Source organism: Lupinus angustifolius, chromosome LG15 (assembly GCF_001865875.1).
Source record: "Lupinus angustifolius cultivar Tanjil chromosome LG15, LupAngTanjil_v1.0, whole genome shotgun sequence".
Taxonomy (NCBI): Eukaryota; Viridiplantae; Streptophyta; class Magnoliopsida; order Fabales; family Fabaceae; genus Lupinus; species Lupinus angustifolius.
Genome location: NC_032023.1, coordinates 4,505,026 through 4,517,583, shown reverse-complemented (window position 1 = coordinate 4,517,583; position 12,558 = coordinate 4,505,026). Strand labels below are relative to the sequence as shown.

At 33.1% G+C, this 12,558-nt stretch overlaps 1 protein-coding gene across 1 annotated transcript; it reads left to right on the top strand.

The window, feature by feature from the left end:
- Positions 9,790–11,886, top strand: LOC109328745 (early nodulin-like protein 1). The gene is made up of 3 exons (XM_019562350.1): positions 9,790–10,017; positions 10,141–10,467; positions 11,326–11,886. Exons 1-3 carry the CDS (start codon positions 9,831–9,833, stop codon positions 11,691–11,693), a joined length of 882 nt encoding a protein of 293 aa, XP_019417895.1. The 5' UTR covers positions 9,790–9,830; the 3' UTR covers positions 11,694–11,886.

Sequence of the window (12,558 nt, the reverse complement as noted above, 5' to 3'; positions counted from 1 at the left end):
GCGAGAGCCAAACAGAGAATTGAGTCTCTTTCTTGGGCGATAAACATACAATATTTTTTATTGTTTCTGATTGTTTGATTGCTTAGGCAATAGCCCTAGCTTGGGCGTGAAGTGTATTTACACTTGGGAAAGACCATGGCTCAGATGATTGAGTTTGGTGTCCAAATTGATAAACTTATATAAGTACCTTTGTTCTTACGCCTATTTATGGCAAGGTTTCCGACTGTGATGTCTTGATTAGGGCAATGCCCAAAAAGGATTACATGATACCATGCACTAAGGTCGTCTGACTGTAAGAGGCTTGGACATGAGGTCGTTCAGGATATTCAGTGATGGTTCATAGTGGTAAGGATGTTATTCCTCTATTACGTGATGACGTAAGATTGGGTCCCACAAGAAGCATTCCTTTGGAAGATGTCTTAGGTTGGGCCGATCATGTACAGAATGATTAAAAGATTTAATCGGCTAACCTTGGTTAGTATGCATACTCATTATGGATAATGAAGTAGTGGAGAGGAAATTTACGGGAGACGAACGAGCCCCAGGGGTGGTGATGGCGGTGGTTTGTCAGCAAAGTCTTGAGGGAGAGTCTAGGTGAGACGAGTCCCTTGTATTCCTGGATGAGGTATTATGTTGGATCGGACAGTTCTCACAATGCAAACTAGACCATCTCTGACAATCCCTCTTTGCAATCAGGATCGATGAGAGGGATGCCCAGAAAGTGTTTGATACGACACCATCCTGAAATGGACGATTCTTCGGAACAGATCGATCATATATCATTGTGAGGAATAGTTTGGTACGTTCAAATCGGCTTGTTATAGGACATGTACTCTCGGTTATTTCTGAATAGTTTATTGGGAGGATATTGGTGTAAGGATGAATGAAATAAACATAGCATTTATACATTAAGCTCGTAGATATTGATCCTCATGATTTGAGTTCTAACATCATTCATCATTTGCATCTATGAATGTGATATATATATTGTGTATATTATGCGTGTCTGTGTAGATGTGATATTCTGTGTAATTCCACGACGTCAATGAGTAATATTCATTAGATGTCTTACTCCCTTTTCTTTATGTTTGTCTTTGATTTGCATTTTGTTCAGATGGATCATTCTTCCAGGATTTGGAGTTACCGCTTCTCGATGTCCCAGGAGGGGCATGGAAGACTGAGGGAGATCGGAACACCTATACAGGCTCTTGTGCCTTAGAGTTGGAGATGGTATGCGATGAATCTATGATGCATTTTCCATACTATCATGCGGAGCTGGAGGCTTCCTTTACATTAAAACTGGAGGCCGACACCTGTTGTGCCATCGACTCAGTCTGTGACTCCACACGGATCAGATGCTACAGGGCCATCCAAGAGGCGACGGAGTTGGGATGACGTGATCAGTTCCCCACCATGGAGGAGAGCCGCTCGGCGAACCATGCCAGAACCCTAGGCAGATGCAAGGGTTGTGACTCTGTCGCAACATTCGTCCTATGACCCAGGGGAGGAGATGGTGGTTGAGGAGGATGAGCCAGCAGCTGAAAATGATGAATGTGTGGAGTTAATATGCATCGATGGCTCCATTGAGGTTATAAAAATCTCCTCTGAGATGGAGGAGGACCCGAGCGAGTGCTCTAGCGCACCCGCGGGCACTGGAGCTAGCCGTTCAAGAGCCATTTCCATTTCTATTTTCCTTATATTTATTTTCGCCTTGTATTTCACGTTGAGTTATTTTTTGTTACCATTAGATAACAGTTTTTTATTTTTCTACATTGTTACTTAAAGTGATATTCCGAAAATGAAACAAATATAAGGAAACAAATTTTATATGGCTTCATTCAAAAAAAAAATACCCATTTCTGAGCTATATTTTGGAGTAGTTTTTGGGGTGTTACATATGGTCTCAAGCTGATAGGATTAGACCCATCCTTGAGAACAATCTTATGATCATGAATGCCTCTAAATTGGGGTAAGTGGGTAGGCTCCTCAAACACATCATGAAACTTTGTTAGGACAGAAGCTCTATGGCCCTCCATCTCAGAATCTGCAGCCTCTACAGAGTTCAAAACACAACATACTTCATTTTGAATTGCAACATGAAATAACATTTCTCCTCAACGATAATTTGGTTAAGCTTTTTAGCAGAAACCACTCAACCCTTCCTTTCCTTTGTAGCCTGCAATCTGACTTTGACCTCCCCCATATTGAATTTCATGCTCAATTTAGCAAAATCCCAAGAGATAAGTCCCTATTGTCTCAACCATTGTATACCTAAAATAAGATCACAACTACATAAAGGTATATCAATAGCATTAATGGAGAAATTATACTCTAGCATCTTCCACTGAATATTTGCACACATGCCTGTACCATGAATAATGCCTCCATCTGCTACGGTTATTTGTAAGGGTTTGAGGGGTTTCAAGTTTCCCACCCCCTCTTGACATAGCTTCAAATTAATGAAATTATGAGTGCTACCTGTGTCAATTAACACAAAAAATTTCCTCTTCCCTATCCAGCCAAACATTCTCATCATAGGCTGTTGAGAATCACCTTGGATTGCATTAAGGGAAATAGTAGGTGCTCCTATAGTATATAGTTCCAAGTTAGAGATGACGGGTGACTCTTCTTCTTGGACTTCATCGTCCACTTTCATCAAGAAAACTTGCACAAGTGCAAACTTCTCATGATAGAAAAAACACAAGTTCTGAGCACGATGTTCATCCATTTCCTTAGGTGATAACTTCTTTTGAAAGGTATAATTCGGTTTGCCAAGAACTCCCCTCACCAAACTTCCACCAACCACGTGTTTGTCATTATGAACCTCCTTCTTGTCAAACACAACATTATTCCTCTTGTCCCCCCAATTACCATAACTTCTAGTGCTAGGATTGATGCGTTTTTTGTAATAATTCCAAGCTACATTCTTGCAACTTTATGATTCGCATAGTCTCTAACATTGTACGTGGTGCAAACATCTTCACGCCATTTCTTAGTTCTGAATTGACGCCTCCCAAATAACAATGCAGCTTCTCTGCTTTATAAATTCAGTCCTTCCCACCAAATTGTCAAAAGCTACTTGGTAATCATTGAGACTTCCCATTTGAGTAAGCCTTTTCAATTCCTCCATAGGAGAATCAAACTCCATTCCAAAAGGCATCCTCAAGGCTTCTACAAATTTTGTCCAAGAAAGCCTTCCCATGACACTTTGTTCCAAGCTTTGGAACCAACGAAAAGAGTTATCATCGAGTGCAATTCTTGCAACAGCCACCTTGTCTTCTTCTGACGTAACATCTAATGTGAAGAACCTCTCACACTTTGCAATCCAAGAATCCACATCTTCATGAGTGAATTTTGGATAATCCAAACGTGTTAATCGTGTAGAAATGCGATTCTCACCATCTTGTCCACCTTTATTTCGCCGCGCCGTGGATAATTTAGTAACTTGCTAAATAATTCCCCGCATCGCTTCTTGAAAGTGTCTCATAATGCATTGTTCAATTGACACCATGATTCTTTCTTTCGCTTCACGAATCGCAGTTTGTAAACGAGTTGCTTCCGCCATAGGTCACTGTGAATCGCAAGCTCTTGATACAATGTTATGAAGAAAAGAAATAGAATGAAGAAATAAAGAAATGAGACAGAAAACAGAAAAAAATGAAAGAGAATAAGAGAGAGATTGGAAAGAATGAAATTATGTTATTCATCAAAAGTGCTTCTACAATTGTCAAGTTTGGTATTTAACCAAACTAATTTTACAACAAACTTCCCCGCCAACTACCTAACCCATTATTCATTCATTAATACAATTGTTCATATTAGTCCAGGTACTTTAAGGCAATCCACAGCCCAATTTAGGCCAATTCAATCAACTCAAGATCATCTTGACCCGGCTCAACCCAATGACACTACTATCACATCCATCCCCAAAACTAGACTAAAGAACATTGACATCATTTGTGGCTCTATCACACCATGACAAACCCTAAAAATCTAGCTCATGTTCACAACTAGAACTTCACCAACACCATATCATGTGGCTTCGGTGTTGGAGACTCTTCCACATGAGAGATAAAAACACTTCAGAAAGGCCATGAATGTCACTGCTAGACACAATTTAACTCAAGGCCCACCCTTTACGCTAACCCCTTATGTTTTGTTTGATTATGGATATTATGTCATTTTATCACGAGGCCATGATGATCCCTTGGTTGTTACTACCTAAATGGACAATTTAACAATCACAATGACCTTTCTTGATCATGATAGTTAAACATATACCATTTTCCAAGACCTCTTTGACAAACTAATTTTAAACAAAAGAGACATCCTCCATTAAAATGAGAATTGGTTGGTTTCACAAGAGAATAAATAATCCAAAATGCCACATCAATTTGTGGCTATCCTTGGGGACACCCACTTTTCAATTGCAAACCCACCTAAAATGTCATTATTGGTATGCCGATACCAGACTAATTTTACAATGCAATTTTTATCTCTAGACCTAAAGGTTTGAAAGGTAATGGGACATCAACAAGCTTTCGAGATAAGTTGAATGACGATCTAAATGTCACAAAGAACTGCCCTATACTGGCCACCCAACAACTATAAACTAAATTGTGTTCTGAATGATAGAGATTTCGAAACTAACAAAGGGAACTTTCACCCACAATCTCAAAAAGAAGGTCAAGTGCTTTACATTGGAGGGAGGGGGTACTTTCCTCAAAGCTACAAGAACTAACATAATGCCTCCAAGCAAAAAATGCCTCCTATATAGATCCAAACTCCATATGCCGTCATTTCAAAATCACTTCAAATATCAAATCGATAGTCCAAAATAAGAGAAATATGGGCATCAAGAGGAAAGAGGTTGTAATACCACGTAGTTGTCAAACATGGAGTTGGTAAAACAAAAAATAATGAAGTGGACAATGTGTATAGATTAGAAAGACTTCAACAAGGTATGTCTGAAGATTCATACCATATCCTTAATATTGTTCATTTGGTTAATAATTCATTCGGATATCAATACTTGTAGTTCATAGATGCTTATTCCAACTTTAACTAAATTCTTATATACCCTGCTAAGGAGGAAAAAAGTTTTTATTATAGAATATGAAGTTTATTGATGCATGATTATGTCATTAGGATTAAAAAAATGTTTGGGTTACCTATCATAAGATGATGAATAAGTTTTTTAGCAAACAAAATAGACCAATCATAAAATCTATAAAGACGACATGATTTTCAAGAGTCTGCTTCATGAAAACCGCATACAAACCTTGTAGGAATCTTTCATCAATAAAGTAAAAATAATATGAAGTTAACCCGAAAAAATTTAACGTTTAGAGTCGAAGCTGAAAAATTCCACTGATTCATGTTGATAAACCATGGGATAGAGGAAATCCAACATGGTTTCACATCATACTCACAATTTGCAACCCAAGAATCATAATCATAAATAAACTATAACAAGTAAATAATGGTCGTTTGGTCGTCTATAATGCTTTTTACCATTCACAACTAATAATAAATTCAATATCTTGAAGGAACATCTCAACTCTTCTCCTTTATTAATCAGATCACGAGCCAAGAATCCATCTATGTGTATCTTCCTGAAGCTGAGGAAGTCACAACCTCTGCCCTAATCTAGGAATCCGAAGATGGCCATAAACTGGTAGTAAAACTTTGCAGGCTTAGAGCTTATTATTGGAAAGTAAGTCTCACATTTCCTACCTCATTGTCTTAGGAATAAGTTAAATACATGTTGGACTACTTCTCTCACTGTTAATTGATTTTGAGATGAAACCTTAACATGGTATCAGAGTCAGAGCCCAACTTCTTTCCGGTTGTCATGGGCCTAAAGAGCTCAACTCCTCTCACTGTCAATTGATTTTGAGATAGAACTTTAATACTCATATATCAAAATCTTGAAAAAGCATTGTATGTGCTGTTTATAACAGCATGGTGGCTAAGACAATATTTCTAATATCATCCCATGATCATGTGAACAAACTAACCACAAGTCCAAAACAGCAAGTCGTCCAGAAGGCCATAATTAGCGAGAATAATAATATTTTGTACCTAGAAATAAGTATCACTCTTTTTCCCACTAATAAGAAAAACTGGAATAATAAACTAGTAAGTTATCCTTGCATTTGTATGAGGTGGTATTTTTTTGTCGCTTGGTTAAGAACACATATTATATGTGCATTCATATTAGGGGTGAGCGTGTGACGGGTTGGGACGGGTTAAACATGTTCCTTAGCTATCCCTAAATTTTGATCGGGTTAATTTTTGAACTCAAACTCATCCCTAATTAGGATGGAACGTGTGAGAAACGGGTCCAAAATAAGATGGGTCAATATAGGGACGAGTCCGGGTTGGAAAATGACAAACGTAGATTTTTTCTCAAATATTTAAGCATGCATAATCAAAAATATCACAATCTATATATAAACTCAACTAAAACTTGCATCCCACATACATCACTATATAAACTACAAACTGTAAATTGCATTCTTCAAACTAAAAATTATCACAATCACGTGACTGAAAATTATAGAAGACATTGAAAATTTCAGAACAATTTAAATGATCAAGTGTCAAGTTGAGGTGTTCTTATAAATAATAAAAAATACATGAGAACTGAAAGGACAATAACATGTCAATACTCAAAAGTTCACACAAAAATGATAATACTTGAAACAATCTAAGTAGTCCATTATGCTTATACAAGATATGACACAACAACCATGGCAAGGAGGATGCCGATACTAACATTAGGTAATCTAAAGTACATGGGTATAAGGTTTTCATTTGTGTCCAGACACATGTAGTAATATTATGTGAGAATATACAAATTTATACCAAAGCAAAATTACCTTCCCAAAATTTCCAAACAATACAAACATGTACATGTCATTTACCCTAGTGTGTAGAAAGGGTAAATAAGAACGATGCAACCAATATTTTTAAGCCTAACTCTGCCATATTTCTCAGTAGAGTAGTTAGTTGTTGTAACCGACTTTTTACTTGGAATTTTATTAAATTCAGTTGCAGGAAATTGCCTTGAAGTCGGCATTATGTTTTTACTTTCAAAAGGCGGGAAATCCTCTAATGGTTAATTTTTAAAAAGGATGGTATACATGTGGAAGCACACTATTTCTTTTTTAGTGTATTTGTACATAGTCTCACAGCAAAGATTTTTATACGGTTACTGTACATTTATAATTCATTTAGATTATTTTTTAAAAGAGTGAATAATAATTAAATATAAATTATAGTTGAAACAATAATAATATAAAACTTCTACTATGTATGCATATTTTTTCCTTCTTTTTCTCCATATTGCACTGCTAAACTAGTTTAATCAACAATTTCGTTAAAATTTAACACTTGTCCAATATATTGTGAAGATCGCAACTACTTGAGACTGTGATACACGACCAACTAACATGAACCAATTATATTAATAATTTAATATCTATACACCAATCGTATAAAGTTGTTTATATAGTTAATATATTATTTATCATATATATTAATTATTTTTTAACTCTTAAATAAATTTAATATAAATAAATGGTAAATAATATATTTTCTCTTTAAAAAAAATTACATTAAAAGTACATAGATATTAAACTGTTGTATTAAACCTAAAAGCAAAATACCCTAACATAAATTTAATTTATTAAGCGTGTTTGAATTGCTCATGTAGTCATCTTGCAGCATAATACATTTCTTACTGATAATTAGTTTGTTTAAGACAAGTGAATTTATGCGATGGACACGTAAATGAAACAGTACACATTTTTATTTTAAAAATTAATAAAACCCAACAACCTTGAAGTTGAATTGTCATCAATGAAGATCTTCAGTAGAATGTTCTCCGTGGAAGATTTTTAAGTTTTTGGTAAGAAAGTTTGTTTAGTATAATTTAGACATATAACATTATAGGAATAAGTCAAATCTCATACTCTAAAAAATATTTTTTGACGTCTTCGTTAGAAGTTTCGAACACAGCTGAATATTATATTGAACTGCTAATTGTGGGAAGTAATGGAAATGTCATGTATGGATGATAGGAATTAATTTTAGAGTAAATATATATTTTTATCTCTTAATTTTTTATGCATATTAATTTGGTATTTAAAAATAAAATACTAAAAATGATTCCAAATACATCAAATATGTATCAAATTAATCGATTTAATTTTTCATACAGATTATTTTGACTTACATTTATAATTTTTAAGTACTAATTTAATTATTTTTTGATCAAATTGGTACGTGCATAAATTTTTAAAGACCAAAATAAATATTTACTAACAGTTTTTGATATCTTCCAAGTCATTCTCCAAAATATTTTCATAATATTAGATGATTTTTTTAAAATATATACTATCGTCTTGGGAGAACAAAAACCATTCAAAACTTTTCCCATGTAATTAGAAAATTCGGAACAGTATATTATTATTTTTTAATTATTGTAATCTTATTTATTAAGATAAATTTGTGTTTCCAATGTAAGAACTTATTTCTGACTCAATAAAAAATTTAAAGCTTTCCATTTGTTTATAAAAAAACATTTTAAATCTTTATTTTTTTATAACATGTAACCTATAAATCAATTATTAATTAATATGTAATAAGGTACAACTTTGTAACACTTGTCATCCTCTTATACATAGTAAAAGGATATATCATTTATAAAAAACTTTATTTTGATAAATAATAATGTTTTTCTATAACCAAATTCTACAACAATTAAGTAAAAAAAATGCGGAAAATAATAAGGAAAGGAAGTTGCATATTATAATAAAAAATTAGTCGTAAGAGTTTGTTAATCACAATGTTGTATTTATAAATCTAAAAACGTTATTGGCAATATTTTTTCAATTCAAAAATACAGAAGCTTCAGGGGATTGGAACACATTTGCTATCTACAACTTTGTGTCACTCCTCCATGGGTTAAAAGATGTCATTGACCAAAAAAATATTAAATAATTTTAATTTAATCAACCAATCATAATTAATGATATATTGAGTGATATAAAAATTAAGGTAACAGATATGGTCTCCGGATATTGTTTGAAAATAGTTAATGCAATAGATTGTTTACGAACTAAGCAGAGAGATATAGCAGTTATCTTTGATTTCCAAATATTAGATCTGCACAAATTTGTTGATAATTTAGTATCATTGACGGGGTCAAGGACAAGGCTTTTGAAAGAGGCAAATTTCTTTTCCATTTGTACACTCAAGGGTACTTGGTCATATGATAGAATTATAGTGGAAAAAAATGGGATGTGGATGACATATCTCATTTTATGTCTTACTCTCCACTCATTTAAAAACAAAAATTATAAAAACAAAAATTAGTATTTTAATATTATTTTATGAAATTTGATGGGTTCGAACACAGGGACAAGAAAATTGTGGGACAGATTATCCTTGTCCAAAAAAATGTATATACTCATATTATAAAATGGGTTTTGTTATAGTGTTATTTCATTATCTATTAGACTCTAAAACATAATTAACATAATTAATATAACAATATAGATGATAACTAACTGCATATAAATATTTATGTTGTACAATTAATAAATATTAATAAAACAGTTAAAGACTTGAAAAGATGACCCTCTAGAAATACATTAAAGACAAAACTTATATTGACCAATCAAAGAGAAGGGGCATTCATATGAACTCAACATCATCTATTAACAAACCCTTTAACTTAGATTTATAAATAACAGATCTAGTAAGATACCATAATAATCCTAGAGACACAAACCTTAAGTGTAGGAACAATCTAAACAACAATGGTTTTTATCAATACTGTGAAATTTGTCATTTTGTCCTTGGCTTTGTGTGCTTCATTGCAAAATATCAATGCAGAGGAAGTGCATGTTGTTGGAGGAGACTTTGGATGGGCAATTCCACTAGGTGGCCCTATATTTTATGATGATTGGGCTTCATTGCAAGACTTTGAAGTTGGAGACATTCTCAGTAAGTTTCATTAAATACACTTTCCAATTTTCATGTCCAATAATAATTAATTCTATGGCTTAAATATGGTTATTTTATTAATAATTCATTTTGGGTTATTCTAAATTTTAATTTTTTTTTCAGCATTCAATTTCACAAATGGAGAACAAGATGTAGCAAGAGTTACAAAGGAAGCATACTTGAGCTGCAACACAACCAACCCAATTTCCCTTAAGAACACTAGCCTTGCAAATTTCACCTTAGATGTTGCAGGTGCTGATTATTATTTCACAAGTACCTTAGACAACCACTGCTTTAAGGGTCAAAAGCTAGCCATTCATGTACCTGGTCCTAGAGAACCATTGAACTACACTGTTGGTGACAAGTTAGGGTGGGTTGTGCCCCCAGGTGGTGAAAGTGAATATGAAGCATGGGCTTACAATAAACTATTTCTAATTGGAGACACTCTTGGTATAAACTCAAACCTTCAAAACATGTTGTACAATTATTTATATAACAAAAATGATATTTATACTACCCATAGCTAAAACTTTTGTGATAACTTTTGGTTTTATAATTACTAGCGTGTACAGGCACTTCGTGTCTGCTGAACAATATTGCATGGTATTACACAATCAATTTTTATATATTTTATTTTTTAGAATTGGAATATATTGATGGTGTTCGATGTACATTTAATAATATTTTCTTTGTATTTAAGATAATGTTCAATTTAATGTGAAAAAATATGGTTAATTAATGTGTTGATGAATGTTATTTATGATTATATAGTTTTTTTGTAAATATTAAATAATATTAAGGGCAAAACAGGAAGTGGAAATTACACCATGGTAGAAATTACACTATGTTTTGCCTTTATATATAGTATAGATAAAACCAAAAAATTGTCACAGAGTTGCTTATAACACAGTTGATTATATGATATATATATATATAGTTGGCATGTATTGATTCCTAGTGTTTTAAATTAAGGGTATTGGTTGGTTGTGGTTATTGCGATTGTTGTTATTGCAGTTGTTGTGATAGGGTTGTGGTTATTGGAGTGTGAATTATTTTGTGATTAAAAAAATAATTTTGAGTTTGATGCGGTCCGATGTGGCATAATGTGGTCCGTTGTGGCCCAAATGCGGTTTGATATAGTTGTATTGCGGCCGGATGTGGCTATATCATTGAGATTTGGTGTCACTGCAATTGCGATGTGATATGGTTACAGTGGCTACTACAATTATAATATTGCAGCCGCATCACATGATGCGATTCGCAATTTGAAGGACTGCTTATCCCTGACTAAGTTTTCTTGTGCTGCAGTTTTCTACTATATAAATGGAACTCAAGATGTTGCAGTTGTCACCAAGGAAGTTTATGAGAAATGTGAAACAAATAATACTGTGGCTGTATATAAAAGTAGTCCAACAAGAATCATTCTAAACACAACTGGTGAGTATTTTTTCACAAGTACATACACAGATCACTGTGCCTTGGGACAGAAGCTAGCTATTAATGTCACTGTTAATAGTTCCACTGGCACTGCTCTCTCCCCAGCAGAAGCTTTATCTCCCACTACTAACATTGGACCTTCAGCTTCAGCTCTTTCACCATTCAGTTCTGCCCCTTCTATGGTTCCCTTTGGATATATGGTCACAATCGTGTCCTTTGGCTTTGCTTTCATCATTTGATGAGTACTAGTGAGCATGGGATGATTTTATTTGTTATTATACTTGTATAATTTATGTTACTTTTTATATTATATATATAGAGTGATTCAACAGTATTCATTTGTTGGATTTAGAGATTGTTCTATAGTGTATTTGGATTGGGCATGTCGGCTGCCCATATTGTTTTCTGTTTAATGTAATAATTCACATATTTTATATTTATATGTGAAATAATTCATACTTACATATTTTTTATATGAGAAAAATATATATACACAGTATAGTTTTATATACTGTCATTATATATTCATCATTGATGTTTAATTATTGTTGACTTTTTTAAAAAGATAATTTAAATGAATGATAAATTATGAAGTGCATATAAATCTTTACATTATTAGTGTATACATTTTACACTCTTTTTATATTATCACTATATTATTTACCATATATTTAATCATTATTAATTCTTAAATAAAAATAATACTAATAAATGATAAACTAAATTATAAATTTTGGTACAAGGATCTCGTCAAAGCAGCCTTCACTGATAGAACCCGACATACCAATTTTATATATTATATATATATATTTATTTATTTATTTATTTCATATTTGATTATGTTGTGTGATTATATCTAACTTCCGGGTCAATTTTAGTACATTAAACTCAACCAATTAGTCTCAAAATGGTAATGTCCACATTGATTGGAATTTTCATCATCTATTACACCGAGATTCTAATATGTGGTATCAAAAAAAATTAAAAATTCAAATTTTTTATTTTTTTGAATTAAATAGATTAAAATTTTATACATTTATCAATTCCAACCCATTCAATACTGGAAGTCCAATATAACAAATCAGTAGTGCTATTGTCATTTGA

Bases quoted from the DNA above. Each gene is read 5' to 3' on its own strand.
- LOC109328745 (XM_019562350.1), top strand. From the start codon at position 9,831: ATGGTTTTTATCAATACTGTGAAATTTGTCATTTTGTCCTTGGCTTTG. The intron at 10,018-10,140 runs GTAAGTTTCATT...TTTTTTTTTCAG, and splicing joins TGAAGTTGGAGACATTCTCA to CATTCAATTTCACAAATGGA. The intron at 10,468-11,325 runs GTATAAACTCAA...CTTGTGCTGCAG, and splicing joins TCTAATTGGAGACACTCTTG to TTTTCTACTATATAAATGGA.